The sequence below is a fragment of the Punctularia strigosozonata genome (genome assembly GCF_000264995.1).
Source record: "Punctularia strigosozonata HHB-11173 SS5 unplaced genomic scaffold PUNSTscaffold_3, whole genome shotgun sequence".
Classification (NCBI taxonomy): domain Eukaryota; kingdom Fungi; phylum Basidiomycota; class Agaricomycetes; order Corticiales; family Punctulariaceae; genus Punctularia; species Punctularia strigosozonata.
The window spans coordinates 620,271-638,382 of record NW_006767435.1 but is presented as its reverse complement, the minus strand read 5'-3'; the positions used below and the strand labels follow the sequence as shown (position 1 = coordinate 638,382).

At 52.4% G+C, this 18,112-nt stretch overlaps 5 protein-coding genes across 5 annotated transcripts; 2 read left to right on the top strand and 3 right to left on the bottom strand.

The window, feature by feature from the left end:
• Nucleotides 1-57: 57 nt before the first annotated feature.
• On the bottom strand, nucleotides 58-11,331 carry PUNSTDRAFT_98433 (uncharacterized protein; the record flags this gene model as incomplete). Its single annotated transcript, XM_007380798.1, has 23 exons — nucleotides 58-542; nucleotides 705-1,636; nucleotides 1,690-3,270; nucleotides 3,328-3,665; nucleotides 3,718-6,366; nucleotides 6,416-6,604; nucleotides 6,659-6,780; nucleotides 6,845-6,975; nucleotides 7,028-7,217; nucleotides 7,267-7,653; nucleotides 7,710-7,922; nucleotides 7,977-8,087; nucleotides 8,139-8,325; nucleotides 8,391-8,564; nucleotides 8,619-8,890; nucleotides 8,941-9,214; nucleotides 9,268-9,486; nucleotides 9,536-10,130; nucleotides 10,188-10,330; nucleotides 10,388-10,623; nucleotides 10,679-10,897; nucleotides 10,978-11,106; nucleotides 11,175-11,331. 23 exons carry the CDS (start codon nucleotides 11,329-11,331, stop codon nucleotides 58-60), a joined length of 9,933 nt encoding a protein of 3,310 aa, XP_007380860.1.
• A 273-nt stretch (nucleotides 11,332-11,604) lies between these two features.
• On the top strand, nucleotides 11,605-11,853 carry PUNSTDRAFT_63443 (uncharacterized protein; the record flags this gene model as incomplete). The annotated part of the gene is made up of 1 exon (XM_007380797.1): nucleotides 11,605-11,853. The coding sequence occupies one exon, from the start codon at nucleotides 11,605-11,607 to the stop codon at nucleotides 11,851-11,853; it is 249 nt and encodes an 82-aa protein (XP_007380859.1).
• A 190-nt stretch (nucleotides 11,854-12,043) lies between these two features.
• Nucleotides 12,044-13,047, bottom strand: PUNSTDRAFT_141737 (uncharacterized protein; the record flags this gene model as incomplete). The annotated part of the gene is made up of 3 exons (XM_007380796.1): nucleotides 12,943-13,047; nucleotides 12,652-12,886; nucleotides 12,044-12,597 (listed from the first exon to the last, which is right to left on the bottom strand). The coding sequence occupies exons 1-3, from the start codon at nucleotides 12,985-12,987 to the stop codon at nucleotides 12,044-12,046; spliced, it is 834 nt and encodes a 277-aa protein (XP_007380858.1). The 5' UTR covers nucleotides 12,988-13,047.
• A 108-nt stretch (nucleotides 13,048-13,155) lies between these two features.
• On the bottom strand, nucleotides 13,156-14,978 carry PUNSTDRAFT_118791 (uncharacterized protein). The gene is made up of 6 exons (XM_007380795.1): nucleotides 14,849-14,978; nucleotides 14,446-14,788; nucleotides 14,301-14,388; nucleotides 14,068-14,251; nucleotides 13,945-14,017; nucleotides 13,156-13,891 (listed from the first exon to the last, which is right to left on the bottom strand). The coding sequence occupies exons 2-6, from the start codon at nucleotides 14,588-14,590 to the stop codon at nucleotides 13,320-13,322; spliced, it is 1,062 nt and encodes a 353-aa protein (XP_007380857.1). The 5' UTR covers nucleotides 14,591-14,788; nucleotides 14,849-14,978; the 3' UTR covers nucleotides 13,156-13,319.
• Nucleotides 14,979-15,187: 209 nt separating this feature from the next.
• Nucleotides 15,188-18,093, top strand: PUNSTDRAFT_62947 (histone deacetylase clr3; the record flags this gene model as incomplete). Its single annotated transcript, XM_007380794.1, has 16 exons — nucleotides 15,188-15,515; nucleotides 15,578-15,866; nucleotides 15,916-15,929; nucleotides 15,981-16,119; nucleotides 16,234-16,346; nucleotides 16,396-16,523; nucleotides 16,582-16,771; nucleotides 16,822-16,851; nucleotides 16,909-17,017; nucleotides 17,069-17,116; nucleotides 17,172-17,238; nucleotides 17,289-17,399; nucleotides 17,443-17,501; nucleotides 17,555-17,634; nucleotides 17,681-17,787; nucleotides 17,842-18,093. 16 exons carry the CDS (start codon nucleotides 15,188-15,190, stop codon nucleotides 18,091-18,093), a joined length of 2,064 nt encoding a protein of 687 aa, XP_007380856.1.
• Nucleotides 18,094-18,112: the final 19 nt, after the last annotated feature.

Below are 18,112 nucleotides of genomic sequence, written 5' to 3'. Positions count from 1 at the left end.
GCATACGGATGCATTATAATATACATAAATATGTGCAGAGGCGAATGATACAACGTCTTATCCCGTGTTTCCGGGCGCCAATGTGTCCATTTTATGCGTAGATCCTGCCGTGCGCCCAGCCTTGCCCAGTTGCCGACCATATAACTCCAACAGCGCTTCCATGATTTCCTCCATCGGAATCGTGGCGTACTCATGAACATATTGTGGCAGCGATTCTTCGAGATTGAAGCCGGCCTTCTTCATGAAGAAGGGATGCATGACGTCGGGCGTCGCCTCGCCGAGCTGACGCATAGTAAGGCGCTCGATCTGTCTATGGCGGGGGCGGTAAATTACGTTCCGACTGCTCCCAGATGCTGCCTCCTCCGCGGGGGCAGCGGTGAGGGTAACGCTTGCTTGGGTCGGCGAACCGTCATCACTACCAGACATGGCTGCTACCGTGGGCGAGCCGGGCGGAGACGGATCCTGCGCTCGCTGCTTCGAACCTTGATTCAGGTTGAATGCCGGCAGGAGAGGGCTGAGCGCATCCGGTGAGGGCTGCGACTCTACTGGAGACGCTTCAGCAGAAGACGACGATTGGTTGGCAGGTGTGGCGGGCATGAGCAGAGAAGGAGAGGACAAAGACGCGCTATTGTGCTTCCGTCGGGAGAGAGATCCCGCCAAGCTTGCATTTCGAGGGGGCGATCGCGACAAGTTTCTAGTCAGACCAAGGGTCTGCCGGGTTCTGCCCATGGGAATTGGCTCGGGGAATTTGCGCTGAACCGGCGCAGGCATGGCGGGACTTGAGCCCGTTTGCTTCACCTTGAGCGCGTCGTCCATTTCGCGAGTGAAGTTCTTCCGGAGCACCGTGAGCCAGGAGTAAAGCGAGACGTTCAAGGATATGTATATGTCGTCTCCTGATCCTCTTGTTGCTCCTCTGAGAAAGCGACTGTAGAAGTCGTAGATCAGGACGATGCGCTTCCCTTCTAGTTCCTCTTCGCTAGTCATCTTGATCCGCATTGCAGGCAAAGCGAAGATAGTTGCCTCAGGAGCCCGCTGGGTAATGAGCTGCATCCATTCGAGGTCGTTCGTAGGCGCTTTGCGAGCGGCCATTGCGTGATTAAGACTGCTGAATCGAGAGATCGCCATGGACGAGAAGGCGAGGCGCAGATCACGAGCGGCCAGCTTGCCATCTGCTCTGACTATGCGTTCCAAGCGTGCCTGTACCTCCCGCCCGGTGAATTGAGCCATGTCCGTATCCCCCATCGTCCTCGGGAAGAGATTGAGACGTAGGGTTCCCAATTGCAGGCTTAGTTCCTGTACGACTTCGTACGATATTGCCCTCTCCGCTTCCTTGAATCGGTTGCGGGCATTTTGCAGTATGGCGTTGGCGACAGCAGACAGAGGGTTGTCGGGCTTGGGCTGACGCGCTACGCGGAACGCTTGGGATTCGCGGCTAGCGCCTTCTCGCTGGGCAGCAACGTTCGCCTTGAATTTTTCGACATAGGAAAAGAGCTTAGGCACTGTGCTGACAGTAGCCGTTGCCACAACTTCACTTCCGACGACTAGGAATGATAGTCGCAAGCGCCTGTCGCGCTGAGGTCGACGCGACGAGATGAGCGACCAATCATCGTATACGAGGACCTTGATGGGTTCGGCACTGAAATTCGTAGCATGTCAATAACGGTGATGACCTCAAAGGCGCGAACATACCGGTATTGCAATAACTTCTGATGTTCAGATTCCAGTGCCAAAGTGAAAGGTCCACTAGTCAGGACAAGCTCCAGCATCCGATTCTCGCCAGCAAGATTCGCGTCATCCAGAACCTCGCGCCTTCGTACCGTTTGGAACACAAAGTCGGGAACAAGAGCAATGCCAGAAATGTTACCATTTGGAGTTATAGAAACTTCTGAGATATGCAGTGATATCTCTGCCACGGCACTGGTTAGCCTTGTCCGGAAGGTCGTGTTGGTAAGGTCCAAGTGGATGTTACTGATGGAGTGGCCGAGGTCAACAGCAAGCTTTGTGCGCCGCACACGCACAAGAATGACCGTTGCAATTTCAGAACGAGCTGTCTTGGAGGATGGACTGGACGATGGTAAATCAATTGCAGGTTTGAAAGGCGTTGCGGGAGCGGCCTGGCTCTGGGTACCGAAGGTAGGGATGCGATCCAGCCAGACAGCCTTGAAACAGAGCATATCCTGCAGCCGAGATAGTCGAGCAGAACCGGAGAACTCTGTATTTATGACTAGGGAGAGAGAGTTGCCTCTCTCGCTCAAGCGCGCGAAAGTGGCTGAGAACGCCAGGTCGCGAGCATGCAGCTGTATGCAATCTTCGCTCAAAAACCCATGCTTCAGCCCCACTGTCAGTCCGCCAACGTCCCCAGTGAAAGCAATCCGATGGGCTCCTGGCGATACACTGAGCACAAAACCTCCACTTTCCCAATTCAAACCCGCAATGACATTGACATCCGGCTGGCATGTCAGCTCTAATTTTGATCGATCTATCCGGAGGCCAAATCTGATTTCCATAGTCATAGGCGTGGTTCTGTGGGCAGAAGCATCATCGGTCGTTGTCTCCGTTCTAGGGCGCTCCGATGGCGGATCTAAGGATGGTTCCCGCCAATGCTCCTTCCGGATCCGAACCTCCAATCGATCATTGAATTCAGAAAGGAAGGGCAAAAGGGTTGGACGGATGACATTCTGGCTGGAGTGCACTGTGCTCTTGAACGTTAATGTGGACACGCTAGCTCCACTTCCACCCGAAGCGGCTACCACAGTCGATGCGCGGTACTCTCCCCAAACGGTAACTTCGGGGAGCCTGAAGACCTCGGGACCAGAGCTCGAAAGACGGTGGCTTTCATTGGACAGGACCGTGATCTTTGACAGCGTCCTGGCTGCACCCGCAGCTGAGGCACTATACAGCCTCACTTCGCCACTGCGGAACTTGAGAGAAGCTACAGCGTTCGACATTGGGATAGCGCGTGGATGACGGTCGCTCCCGTCCTGCGAGTGGGCGGGGGATGTGGCTGGTGAGCTCATGCGAGGGAGATGGGCCGTTAGCTGAGAAACGCGAGATTTCCCCTGTTGGTAGACATCGACCAGCGAAAACACATAGTCTGGCAATGACGAATCCATGTCGACGATGAACCCGCTGACCTGCGCACTTAAACGCATCCTTCTTGACGAATCAACCTGCTCAAATCGCGCTTGCGCCGTGACCTCGGGGTAAAGCAGCCTGTTGAACGTCTTATGCGATGCGGATACGAAATCGCCTGCAGCACTCTGACTGAACCTGGTGGAAGATGTCTCAGTGCGGGTAGCAAGCGGGTTTGTGTCGGGATATACACACCGAGGAACAAACTGGAAGCAAAACCCTTTCATAGTCGCCTGTCCACTCTCGCCATGCTCCGAAGCGAACACAAGCGACGAGACCGTGAATAAGAACGCAGGCACGCTTGACACTGTCTGATCTTGATTTTGCGGTAATTCAAGGTACAGGTCCAGCGACAGGGGAAAAGCAACTCCGATGTTTCGAACAGAGAAATCGACGGAATATTGGTCAATCCATGAAGCCTGGTCTTGTTGAGGTTCCTTTTTTATATCAAAAGTGCGCATGACGTGTTGTGTCTTCTCTTTGAATTCTGCTAATTGGTGAGCTCGATGTTCCTGGCGCTCAGAGATCTCCGTCTGATATGATATGTATGAGCACTCGATTAGTTACGGCGAGCTAGTTGCGCACCTGTAACTGATCCACATAATCAGCGAATTCACCTATGGAACTAGGTTGCATAACCGCATGGATCTTTGGTATCGCAATCTGAAGTATGTGACCACCTGCAGGAGAACGTCCGCTCAGCAAGTTTACTTGGACATCCATGTTGACGAAAGCGGATCCATGGGTTCGCCTAAGACCAGGGTCGAGTGTCCTCATCCGAGCGCCGGAAGATAAGGACAACGCCAAATTTGACAGGTGAAGCTGCAGCACCCGTCCCTCTTCGTTGTTGGCGCCGCCGTTGATGTCTTGGCATTCCAGGAATATAGTCGAGGTCAATCCTTCCATTCCAACGCGGAAACCTCGCATCTTCAAGAAACCCGCATATCTCCACTTTTGTTCCCTTGATGTTTGGGTACCAACAGGGGAATGAGAGGAGGGTGCAGTCTTCCGACGAGTTTGGGCGATGAGTGTGACCAAATCCTGGAAGTCATTACCGAATTTCTGTTGAACAGCCAGCACTGTATCCCAATGCGATGGTTTGATAGTGACATGGAAGAATTCCACGGCCATCAGTGCATATAGTCCTGCATCATCAAAGCGTCCGGAGACCGAAAGTTGAGGAAACGCCAACTTGACTCGGGTGGTGGGATCATGATCGTCCGGAAGATTTTCACGCGACGCGACGCTGAGCACCTGTGACCCAACTTGCAATCCAAAGAATCGTAGAGAGGCTCGTCGTGGGTTTGGTGATGTGTGTAAATATGCCGTCGTGGAGAGAATTTCCCAGGAAAGCCAAGTTCCAAGCATCACCTGGAGGGTCGTGCGGATTGACGTAACCGATAGCTGGAGCTGCAGCGAAACACGTTTTGGTTTCTTGGCGTCAACACCGACGGAAAGCAGGGACGGTTTGTGGATTTCTACGATCATGTTGTCCATCATTTGCTGTAGCGGAGGGAGGTATGTGGATCGCCATTCCTCGACGAAACGATATAGACGGATCGCACTCCGAGGTACTCTGAGTTCCACACCATGGAACCCGACCATAATCCGCCGAACTTCGGACGATCTCTGGGTATCTTGAATAGCAACGTTTCCCTTGCCGTCATGGAACTCGAGGGATGCAAGGATGTCGCGCTCTTGCTTCGTATGACCGTCCGTTGAGCGGCCGCGAAGGAAGATGTGCCCCAGAATGATCGACAATGAAGTACTTCTTTGCAGATCCTGGATTCGGTTGGGAAGATGGGACGAGGTTGTACCAGCGAGCAGCAGATTGCCCATCCCAACTTCACAAATCAGGTTCGCTGCGGCTGCCTGCAGTCTGAAAGATGGAACGGAAAGTGTAGCCTCGATGGTATATGGGTGAGTGCTATCCGCCTTGAGAGACGACGGCGAAGGCGTCGGTGCCGTTCGTGGTCGGCGAAGTGCTCGAATGACATGAGGGATGAAGTCAAGAACATGGGGCACAATCGTGACAGTGCTATCTCCCAACGATACACAAAGGGCGACGAAGTCCATCCTGTCTTCACCAGTGGCGCTTGACGGTCCAGATGAAGCCTCGGGTTTCGTAGATACGGGAGTGTACCGCGAGCTTCGCTTAGTTGCAGAAATTACGATTGGTCCGACCTTCAAGCCGCAATCTGGCTCCCCTGGATGGCCTGCAAGGGAAATGTACATCGTCGTTACTGAAACGTCTGCTGATCTCAATGGGGAGCTTCGGTGATCCGGACGTCCGAAAGGATACGCCTTCCCATTTGCGTCCCCGCCGAGCGACAGTGCAGAGAGCAGCGGCAGGCGCGCTGTGACGACTGCCTCCGGATCGGGGGCAAAGTTCTGCAGCTGAACGTCCAGCAGGGAAGATATATCATGTTGTTCAGCTGGCGGTGTGGACGCAGATCCCTGCGGCTGTGAAACGTCTAGAATGGGCAGCAAGTTTCTGAGGTGGATCAAGACCTTGAGAATGGTGTCCGTGCGAAGGCGCTGTGGTAGACCGGACTGGACTAGATAGGAGGGTTGTGTCGTAGAAAAGGGATCCACGAATGGTCGTTCGGTCGCGTGCGCAAGAACTGTCCGAATGGTACGCCAGCGGATCGCGAAGATGTGAGCGCGCAACTGACTATACGCGCGGGTCAATAGCCTGCTATGCTCAGCAAGTGCTGTCGCTGAAGCTAGCAGATATCTAGGCGTATCGTGCCTCGATCTCGCCTGGATGCTCCCGAAGAAGCCCCGGATATGAGAGTCCTGGTAACTTGCGGAGATCTCAGTCGCGTTGACGCTGACGAGAGACGGGGTTCCATGCTCCCTACTTCCGCGGGGGGCTGCCGGAGGGCAATGGACATCTTGGAGTTCAAGGGAAAGTGAACGAACGCATACACCCATCGATACAGAAGGTTGCTGCTTATCGTGGCGCACGATAGTTCCACTGGCTGTCACGTTCCCCAAAGAGACATGGAGTGTCGTAACGTCCTCTTCAGGGAACTGCGTAGGATATGGCTGCTCTTGTGTCCCCCTCCCAGAGCTGGGTCCAAAATCGGCAGCGGACAGATGCTGCAACAACGTCGCATTGACGGTGGAGATGCCGATTTGAAACGCGAACGTTGGCGACGACGGTGCATCGTTCAGGGAGTCCACATGGGACATAATCAGACCGTCGAAAATGATGTCCGGGCGAGTTGTCTGGCACAGAAGTCAGCGGCAAATACCTAACATATGACTTATCCATCACCTGGTCCCTAAAGTCCTGGCATAAGCCCTCAACTACGGAGAGTACCCTCGGTGTGTAAAATGCGGCAACATGGGAGCTAGTTAAGCGAAGAAACGTCTTATCAAGCGACTTCGTGTTAGAAGGATCGGTTGGACCAGGGACGCGTTCGTCGGTTGACCGTGCAGTGAATGAGGCGAAGTAGGGGTTGACCTTATATGAGTCAACATTTAGTCAGTGCAACCATAGAACAAGCGCTCTGCTTACCTTTGTCAAGGAGAACCCACGGCCAGCCCATAGCGAAGGCGGACGATTCGCCGCTGTCGTATAATGTGCCGTCAAATAGATATACTTCGCGTCGGATTCAAGTTCATGACCCTCAGAAGAACCTGAGGCATGTTAATTAGGCCAATGGCAGACAACAAGCCTGCTACAGATTTTTCCTGTGCTTACCGTTGAAACAATCTGACCAATGCTGAGCGGAGCCACTCGCATCTGTCAAGCCGTCATCATCCGATTCATCGCCGCTGTACGTGTCATCGTCATCTGCTACTACATCAGATACTATCGTCGGTCGTGTTCGCCTGCATAGCGTGGTTGAAAACTTGTAACAAAAGAGTTATGGAGTCTGCGCACGCTAAAATTGTGTCCATGTCTTTTTTACCGCTTTCCTCCCCAATGTCCGAGACTGAAGACGCACTGGCCAATGACGCTGGCCGGGCGAACACGGGCCGGGTGGTCCTTGGCTGTACCAGGACAGGGTTCTGAGAAACAATGGGCACGCGAGGGTAAGTGATGTGCAATCCACGCTTGAGTTTTGATAAGGCTGTGTTTCAGAATCAGTGATAGTTGAACTCTGTCAATCTGTCACATACCTGGGCACGCGTGGGGAGGACACGACTCTTGCGAGCTCAGATGCGAAAACACATCCGTCAGACGACCGGTGAGGTCATCCTGAGCCAGGAGAAAGCCTGCCTGAGCTTTGGCTTTGTCGCGCCAGCCAGGCGGTGATGTATATAAGTCGAAGTCCACATCGATGGTTAATACTGCAGCCTCCAACCACAGGTTGCGAGAACGTGTCGCTGACGAGAAAGCTTGGACCGACATGGGTGGCAGTTTTGCCGAAGTGACCTTCTGATATGATTCGGTGGATAGATCGTTGCTCTGAAAAGACAAACCACATGGCAAATCAAACCGAAGAGCGGCATCGCCAGCCATCCAGGTCACATCAGCTGATTGAACCGCCACACGTAGAAATGTCACTTCGGGGAATAGTGAATATCCCCAGCCCGGCAACCACTGGATCATAGTGGCTCACCGTCTGGATCCGCAGGAATAGCATACTCGGCTGCAGGGGCATTGAAAGGGTCTGAGAACCCCGCGTGAAAGACGTTCATCGCCGCTGAGAGTATGGCACTTTGATCGGCAGAAACCGAGGCGAGGATGGAGCCGAACTCGATTTCCCATATGCAAACATAAGTCGCCGTTCGGGGTTGAGGACCGAAGAGCTTATGTGCAACAATTTCCATGCCTGAACATGAGGTTAACGACTATATGATCCGGATCCCATGAAGATGTGCCTCACCATCCACGACGAAAACTTCATCGCTACCTGCGATGAGAGAGCCAAGATCGACGAGAGAGCGATAATGATTGACAATGCCGCCTTTCACTTGATGAATATTGAGCGACATTTCTGTCTTAAAGTGAGTATCGAAGTCCCGTAATACGAAGCAGCAACATATACCCATCAAATACTCGTGTGTACGAAGCTGGACCTGGAACGTCGGAACCTCGAGAACGACAATACTGTTTGAAGGGGGCGATGTAGTGTCGACTCCGTCGGCAAACCGACCACAACCTTGCAACGATGTAGGCATGATGACTGCGTTGTTCTGCGCTTCGAGCTGTACCTCGACTTGTAGGATATTAGACTGAGATAAATCCAATGAGAAGATGAAACCTCCGGTCCCTGACGCGAATTGGCATCGGGCCTTACCTTGTTTGGTCGATACTGAAGTTCTATTGGATCGCCGACAGGTACGCCTTGATGCCATTTTCCTATGCTTTCATATAGAGTTGAGAAATGGGTGAAAGAACCAAAGTAATTGTCTCGTAGTATCATGAGGTAACGAATAGACCATCCATGTGCCTTGTAAACCATATTCTTCGTCTAACACCGGGAATAAGTCAGCGAATGTAAACATGTGCGGTAGAGCATACTCACAGTGAAGCTGAGCTTCAACTGTTCGATATTGTTGTCCCGAACTTCCGCGAAATATCGGTATGATCCATCTAGACGCAGAAAACCAATGGTGCCGATCTCCCCTGCGTGCGCATCGCCATCCATACTATGAGTGTTCCATTTCGGTAAAGTGAGATGAACGGCAACTCCCGGCGATTCTATCCATAACGGAACAAGGGTGCTTTCCGGACGAAATCGATTCATCGCCAGTTGCGTTTCGTTCCGAAAGGAACCCCCACGCAAGGTCAGAAGAGCTGCAAAGGATGGTGAATAGGAGACTGAGGCAGCATGGTGGAGGGCTAACCATTCTCATCCCGGAGGAGTGGTTTGTCGATGATGTTCAGATCATTGACATACGCATTAATCTCATAGTTGCGCAGGTCCATTTTGATGGCATAATTCATTGGAATGAAGCGGTTAAGGTCACTAGGAGGTCCGTGAGCCCAGTCCTTGGAAAGATCCGTGAACATGTTAATGTGGTCCCTGAGAAGGTACAGTCTTGGTTGGCGCAGAAGTATTTCGAAGGTCCACTGTCTTTCCGCTTGCCACCGAAGCGGGGAAGGAAGGTCGCATCGTACCTAGAGTACAACTTCATTAAACGGCAGTGAGCGCAGAAGTCGGAATCGCGTACCCTGCAGGATTCAGAAGAGAGGAGTCTGATGTCGTTCAAACTCGACGTGACTGATACATCATCAAGATGAATTTCAAGCTGTGGCTCGTATCCGTTAGGTCCAGCGACGAGGGGCATTATGTAGCTGATTGTTGATCCATCCCCTACTCGAAGGTTGAGATTAGCGGGGGATCTCCGCTTGGGCCTAGGGATGTCTGATAAACCATCCCATTGCCAATCCTGTAGACATTCTATAAGCGCTCTTTTAAAAGTACGAAGGGGGGATCACCTTCGAAGGTTCTCTAAAAGGGACATGAAGGACGGTCCCATCGCGGAGTTCCACGAACAGTTTGAGAGTTGTCCAGATGCGTTGGTCTCCTGGTTTTAACTGGGGTGTGACTTGAGCGTCGAGGTACGTAGGCGGGAAGAAAACCTTCTGAAGCTCAATTCTGCGCCTATCCGCCCAGGGACCATAGCGCAATGTCCCTCCTCGTATAACAACATCAAGACCCCACTCGGGTGGTAGTGCACCGTTTCCGATGTCATAGTTCTCCTCGCCTGCAGGGGTTGGGTCGTCCCTCACTGCGGGAACACGACCAACCGCGTCAACGTAATACGAGATCTCTACGATCGGTGCTTCCAAAATGTGACGTTCGATCGCGTATTCGACCTCGGAGAAATCGATCCCAGGGGGATGCTCGTCGTCCACCACGTTTGATCGTCGCCCTCCCAGACGTTGTCGGAAAGTCCCGTTCGTTGGAGCCGTCTGCACCGGGCCCAGACGGGCGGACCTGCGGATTGACGTCGACGTGTGTAGGTTCAAGCGGCGCCAGAGCTTGGCAAACGATCCATAAGACAGGCTCGATGCCCAAGGAAACCTAGACCTTACGAGCAGATCGTCGGTTCGCTGTATGTACGGGTTTACCACTTGGCTGGCTCACCTTGTATGTTTGACTTTGTGATACAACTCGCGGCCCACGACGCTCATGGGAGCTTGATATGCATCATTCTCCAGCATATGAATCCGAACTTCATGAAAACTCAAGTTGACATTCTGTTTGTACTTGTCGCATATGGATCTAGACTTGTGCGGTTGTTTTAACCGTGATACCAGGATGCGAGCAGAAAGAAGTAAACACACCGGTACGATCCCTGCGACTCCTTCCGCTTTCCCGAATTCGACAACAAGGATATTTGTCGTGGATGCGTTTCCACAGGTGACTGCAGCCTTGGAGACTTGGATTTGAATGGGCAGGAGATCTTTCGGGTCGAGCCTCGGAAGTTGGCCATAGAACCAGTCCGCGAGCCTGTCAAGGAAACGTGGTACGCGACGGACGGAGGTCGGAAGCGTCGAAGAAGGAGGATATAACATAGTACCTAAGCCTTCTTCAGCGCTATTCTTCGGGGATAATCTAGTTTTCAATACCTTGACGTGATATAGGCTTTGCAAATATATCCTGCAGAGGGGTTGCCTGACCACTAGGACTCATGGCAGGCGTGTTAGGACGGTTACGGGCGCCGAGTTCAGAGACGATATAGTCGTAGGCGGGTATGCGGTTGTACATGAACCACTCGAGACCCTCGATTTTGAATTGAATACGGCATGGGAAAGGCCTGAACGGGTGTTTTTCTAGTGCATCATTTAAATACGCTTGTATAGAGCTAACATGCAGAGCAGCATACCAATGACATCTTCCCCTACTGTGCGCAAATGCTGGAGGTCGTCTTCACCCATGGGTCTTCGAATCCAATAGCGCCACTCGATCCTACATCGCACGATCTTGATCGTCTGGTTACAAGAATGGTAGCGCAGGTCTTTGAAAGAGATCCTTCCTGCAAGGATAGAGAAGTGCACCGAACCTATGTATATACATTTTGGATGAGTAAGGTACGCTTTGGACAGCTGCATCCCTCGAGAAACTACGCACCGAAGCTAACCCACACGGCTGTGCCACCTTGATTCCAAGTCCAAAGTCGAAGCAAGACACTCAGCAAAAAGCCAAGAACTTGGTTCCAGTAGAAAAGATAGATGATGATTCCGAGCGTTATGAACAGACAAACTACGAGGAGGATGTGGTTCAACATGGTGATTGCAGCCTGGGGCTGGTCAGTTCCTTGTGACCGTAGCTGAGCGTTGCTTTACGGTCGAAGTGGCATCTGGTGTATTGACCGTGTCGTCAGAAGATGAGGTATGCAGGCTGAGCACGTCTGCCTTTGCCAGCTTCGAGAGGCGGACGTGCGCTTCGGCGCGGTGACGGAAGAGCACGTGAAGCAACCGGAGTACGCGCTCCTCGGAGTCTCGACGGAGTCCTCAGCCTGCAGCCTACACGAGCCTCAGCCCCGACGTCGCCTGCTACGATGACCGCCAAGGCAGCGTCAACTACGTCCCTCACACCTTTGCGCCGACTTGCCCAACATTCAACGACGACATGTGCTACACAGGCCTCGCAATATGGCAAATGTATCCTTGCTCAATACACCGATGTTCGGAAGGATGCATGCAAGGATGAATTCGCAAAGTTCGGGGCATGCCTGAGAGATGCGGCGAGTGCTATCTACCTGATCGCGAACATGCCCCTCATTCGTGTCGCGGTGTGGTGCAGATGAAACGCAAGTGGTGAATCCGGTGACGTGCACGCGATCCTATCCACCGGACGCGCTCGTTTATGGACGTACCATTCGCACCTCGAATTCTTCACAATATATATGACCTGATCCTGTCACAACCCCCCCCCCCCCCAGCTGTAGTAACATTATGCGACGTCAGAGCTGATTAACTGAATCGTAGAGTGCTATGTCATTGATCGATCGCGCCGGGCAACGTCCGTTGGTCTGCATCAGAGGGAATACCGTCGGATGGGCTGCGCCTGGATCTCCTGAACTCTCCGCCGCGGGTCTCCAGTCGCGCTCGCATCTCCTCCCGCCTAGCACGAGCCCGTAAAAACCAGCCAATCGGTCGGGAGGGGTCGAAAGTCGGTGCTGTGTTCGGGAAAGGTAGAGCTTGTCGTGTGTCAACCGAATTGGCTGAAGGAGGATGTATCAGCCGAGTCCATATCGTCTTGAGGCGGAGGTCAACAACATATGGCGAGACTGGCGCGTCATAAGTGAAATCAAGCGACTTGTTTCTGTCGTCTTGATCGAGAAGGTGGTGTGATTCCTCTGCGTGCGACGACGACGGCTGCGGGGTTGCCGGGGTCTCCATGGTGGATAGCACGGCAGGTGCGAGTGCGTCGGGGAGACCGGGAAAGTCGTTGGCAAATGAAGTCTCATACGCGACAGTGACAAGCACGGTTTGCAAGAACATGATGAGGAGGTCAAGGAAGAGCAGCTGGGGCTTGCTGGGTTTGTGGCCTGCGATCATGTTAAGATGTGGGCAATCTCCGAGGTGCTGAATCAAATGCGTACCGATCCCAACAAAGTCCAGCATGATGCTGCCCTCTGAGGCGCCCTGAATGGCATGGCTGATGCAGCTGATGTTGACCAGCAAGACCAACGCATACCAAAACCGCAACGACCGTTTCGAATCGATCTCTCGTGGACGCGCGAAGTTGAACTGGGTGATACACCGCCCGAGGTACGCCCATATCGACGGCGAGTAGAAGAAGGACAGGGTGTGCAGTTGGTAGAGCAGGCGGTCAATCTAGTTCAGTCACCGTGAATTTCAAGCACCAGTTTGTGCCACTTGTTGTTACGCACACTATGGATAATGTGTTGTCGTTGGGCATGATGCCGCATGCGCATGACATCGATGTTGCACGGAGAATCTCGAATAACAAAGTCCAAGGAGGTCGAGAAAGAGTTCGCAGCGGGCAGGCGTCACGCTCGGCGTCTCTCCGGCGACTATATTTACGCCACTAGAAGCATAACTCAAGCCTTCCACCATCCGGTCGCACATGTTTATGGTTGTACCGTTCCGTAGTCCCAATATATGTTCATTGGCCTAGTTTTACAGGAATAGTTGCCAACGTATGTCCGTCATTGAGTAAGAAACAGAGCGATCATGGCTCCGAGCGGCAAGCGAATGAAGCACACAACGAAAAACCGAGATCTACATTATAGGCGCAGCGCAATCGTCATGGACGGGTCTTGCGGTCCGTGACCGAACCCTCAGGTAACGTAGCAGAGTCATACATAGGAGGAGAGTCTTCCGAGGGATCTCTTGCAGTATCTCGTGACGGTGGGATGGGCAATGCGCGGACTGTGGGCAGGTTCATTTGCGCATGTGTAGGCGAGGAAGGGCCCAAACTCGCGCGTCGTGAAGCAAGCGTGGCTGGCGTCGTCGTCCTCGGCGGGGGTGACATGCGGTCACGCGCGGTCGACCTTAACGAGTCAACATCGACTTCGGTTCGCTCGCCGATGGTGCTTAACCGATCCTTGTCGCGAGTTGCGAACTGCTGCAAATTCCATGCGCCGCCACCATAACCTTCTTCCGAGTCGCTACCGTCATTATCGTCGTAATGCGATTGCGGGCGACCGCCATAGGGAGCGTAAGGGTCAAATTCCTTGTCGAGGAGGCCATCGCCGGACTGTGTGCTGATGTTTGTGTATCTGTTACGGTTCGGCACTAAGCTCATGCGAGATTGGCGCTTGTCGCGCTTGTGCGTCCGCAGGAAACGATAATATCTTGTGACGACGATTGTAGTGTCTGGGTGGATTGTCAGCTCTGCATTGGAATCGTCATCGGGCGGATGTACTGACACATTTCGACAAGGAGCACTGTTGACGCCACAGCGAAATAAACCCATTTTGCGAATTTCAACAAGCCGTCGCACTGTCGTGGTGTCACCTACATCCGCGCATCGCACGCTCGACTCCACATACCTGATCCTTTGCTTGGTCACTCCTCAGCCCCTCTTTGCACGCTTTAACAATATCGGTGTTTGCGGCATGAACAATCATGTAGAGGAAGTATCCGGCAACAGCACAGTTGATGACCAAATGGAAGTATAGGAAGTAAACGTAGACAATGATGAAGGACTGCTTCTTGACGATTGCTCCTACGAACCTACATTGAGCAGTCAGTCATGGGGCGGCATTCTCATACGGAAACGCACCCTAATATCGACGCCACACACAGCAATGACTCAACAACACCTGCACCCGCGAATACTGCGCGCTCTGATCCGGACATGGTACTGGTTACTGGCATTCGTCTGCGTCAGCGCACCGATACATAAGCATCAAGAGCCCTAGGCTTACCTCTGACTTCATACCATAGGATAACAGAGAGGAAACCTGACAAAAGTAGCGACACGAACGAGATGATCACCACGCCCAGACGGAGAGGAAGGCAGCAGCAGAACGTCCTGCCACCAAAGACGTGTTCTTTCAAGCTGAAGGTCATCGCGTGCGCTCGACGGTATCCGAGGACTGGCGACAGGCCCAGTTGAACGTGTAAGGTATTAGCGAAGCAGAGCGTCGCTTGAGACAACAATCACCGCGCGTTATGAGGACAGGCTCCTTTCGCACGGTACAGCGGAAGGCAGTGCGCGGGCGCTGCGTTGCTACAGCGTGAGCGCAGGTCAAGCCCGCACAACGTCCGCTGTCGCGCTAGCGGTGTGAGATTGGCAGTCCCCACATCCGATGGATACAGGTTCTTTACCTGCAGAAGGGTTGATTGCGGAACGATTGAGCCATGTGACGGGCCAGCGGATCACCAGGTCGCGCGGGTACAGCACGAAGGCAAAAGGGGCAGACCACGCTATTGTGAAAGGAAAGTAAGCCGGGACACAGCTGGAGCCCGGAACAAGATCAGTCCATGAGGTCCTTGCACGCGTAGAATAGCCAAAGTGAGACCTAAAATCAAATTCCGAGGCAGGATCACATGATGCTTCTTCGGCCTCCCTCTGTCGTCGATCGCGTTCCAACAGACTTCATCTGACATCTCGGAAAACCAAGCATGGCCGCCCTTGCATCCTGGAGTTCACCTTCGCAAAATGCCATGGACGTGGACGGAAATCGTCCCGAGGCAGTGTCCACTGACCGCGACCCTATACCTCACATATCCCACCAACGCGCTTCATCGGAGCCAATTGATTTCAGGTTGCCTCGACACAGCATTGGCTATGTGTTCGATGCGCGGATGATGGCCCATAGTTGTCTCGATGGGCACCCCGAACAACCTGAACGTATAGTATCAATATATCGTCTCCTGGCGGAAAACGGATGCTTAGAGAAGATGAAGCACATTCCAATACGAATGGTCAAAAAGCAGGAGGCTTTACTTGTTCATAGTGAAGAACTCTGGGACAAGGTCCTTGCTATATCCAGTTAGTCTGGAGAGCAGGCTACACGGGAGTGTTTGAGCAACTTCATAACCACGTTCTTTTAGGGCTTCGTGCACAGGACATCGAGGATACCAAGCGGTACTACGAGCTGATGTCGCTTTATGTGAACCCACATACCCCATCTGCAGCACGTCTTAGTTGCGGTGGAGTTATAGAAGCAACTTTAGCTGTGGCGCGGGGCGAAGTACGAAAATCGTTTGCAATCGTTCGCCCTCCTGGACACCATGCGGAGCCTGAGGAGCACATGGGCTTCTGTTTCTTCAATAACGTCGCTGTTGCGGTAAGAGTGGCACAGCAACTCACCAAGATCAGGAAAGTCTTGATATTGGATTGGTGAGTATGATCAGATGTGATCGAGGACTCCCGCTCACCCATATAACAGGGATATTCATCATGGTAGAGCTTCTCCTCCCTCGGGGAATCTCCGGAACACTGACGCGTGCTTAGGAAACGGCACACAAAAAGCGTTCAACGATGACCCCGATGTTCTGTACATATCGCTTCATCGATACGACGCTGGACAGTTCTATCCGTCGACCACATTCGGGGCGATGAATTCCTGTGGAGAAGGGCCGGGAATCGGCTTGTAAGTGATCGCACCTGACTAGTAACGCTGGCAGTTCCTTACATTCCATGACACTATTTTGCAACGGGTGTATCTTCCCCGGTACGAATACATTATGCGCGTACCTTATCCTAGCTCAGTGAACATACCTTGGCCTGGTCCCGGTATGCGAGACGCAGACTATTTGCATGCCTTCCAAAAGATCGTTATGCCGATAGCGATAGAGTTCGCTCCCGAACTAGTCATCAGTGAGTTATCCTATTGCACACATCCTATCTTGCTGACTCGTAGTAACAGTCTCGGCTGGGTTCGATGCGGCGGATGGGGATGAGCTTGGCGAATGCCATGTAACACCCACTGGATACGCACATATGACACATATGCTTTCGAGCTTAGCAGGTGGCAAGCTCGTCGTTGCTTTGGAGGTCAGTCACGGCCATCGCCATACCAGCGATCTTGGCTGATCATGTTTGGGCTTCGAAGGGAGGCTACAACTTACAGTCGATTGCGAACTCCTCTCTGGCTGTGGCGAAGGTGATACTAGGGGAAGCGCCGCCCCAGATCGCGCCGATGGTGGCCAGTGAGCTCGGGACAGAGACGGTCTGGCAGGTCGCACGTCAACAGAGCAAGTGGTGGAAAAACGTGGATCCAAAGGCTTGCGAACCAAAATCAGGTCAGGATCATCTTGTTCCCATGCGGAAACAGACGTTTACCTCGTGACAGAGGTGGGCGATATTGCGTATTCCATCCCAGGTATCCATCGTTTCAGTTTCCCATATGTGAAACACCCAATGCTGATGGATTTCCCAGAGATCCTCAAGGCACATCGACAAAGCTACTTGTATGAAACGCACAAGCTCCACACCATTCCCTTACTTCCTGCGTATGAGGAATTGTTCTCCGCCCAGGTCGCGTGCACGTGAGTGTGGCTTCAGTCGATCCTTTTCACGAGAGTTGACCTCTTTCGTAGGGCAGATATCCTTGATAACCCCACGTTGATTGTTTTCGTACACGGGTTGTATGTTTGCATCATCTGCATCTTGAAGAGGGACGAAAATGATTGTTTACGTCAGCGGCGAAATGCGTGTCGAACTTGAAGGTGCCATGACATGTAATATGGATTTGGAACGTTCTTACCTGGTAATTGCGTCGCTTATACGCTACGAAAATACTAAACTGATTTTCCACAGTTAGATGTATCGAAAAAAATGATTGAATGGGTTCGTGTGGAGGGATACGGCCTTATAGACCTAAATATCCTTGAAAATGTCCCGAAGAGCGCGACTCCGGTGAGGTGGCGCGTTTCCGGGACTGCAAGCTTGCTTATGAGTGTGGCTACAGAAGGCCAGGACAGGAACCTTGAACAGAAATCTTCTGACGTATATGTGGGACAACTACATACAGTAATGTCTCTGGATTTCAATGGACAGATTCGCTTCACAAGCACCTACTACAGATTATCAAAGGCGAAGCAAGTGGTTTTGATCGGCCATGGTCCGGGTTGTGACGTAGTCATTGAGACGATCAGCGAGCGGGGTACGCGAGTTCATCGAATGGGATATCACGTCCTAACATACCTTAGCTTCTAGCGTGCCGAAAATAGTGATCGCAGTCATTCAAGTCGTAGGGCTCAGCAAACTGCCACTTTTACCGAAGAAATCTATGGAAATCCTTGGCTGGTACAGAGCTGTGAGTTGACGAGTAGTCATCGTCTGGTCCGGCTTCTTTCTCAGCTCGAGCTAGTGCTCTCAAGTTTTCGTTCCCAAAAATCATCCAATATTTTCAGAGGGAAAAATTCTGGGCAGGCATGGGCATGTCATAGCTAGCGGTACGCTTGCGGTCAGGGTCGATCTCATTTGGCTGATTATTCAAATCTACAGACGAGGAACGAGCTATCAGAATGCTCTCTCTGGAACTGCCGGTCATCCAAGAATTCATCAAGAGCAAACTCGTTTCCGAGGTGGTAGATCAGATGCAATCCGTTGGATTGTCTGATTCGTGACATACCACAACC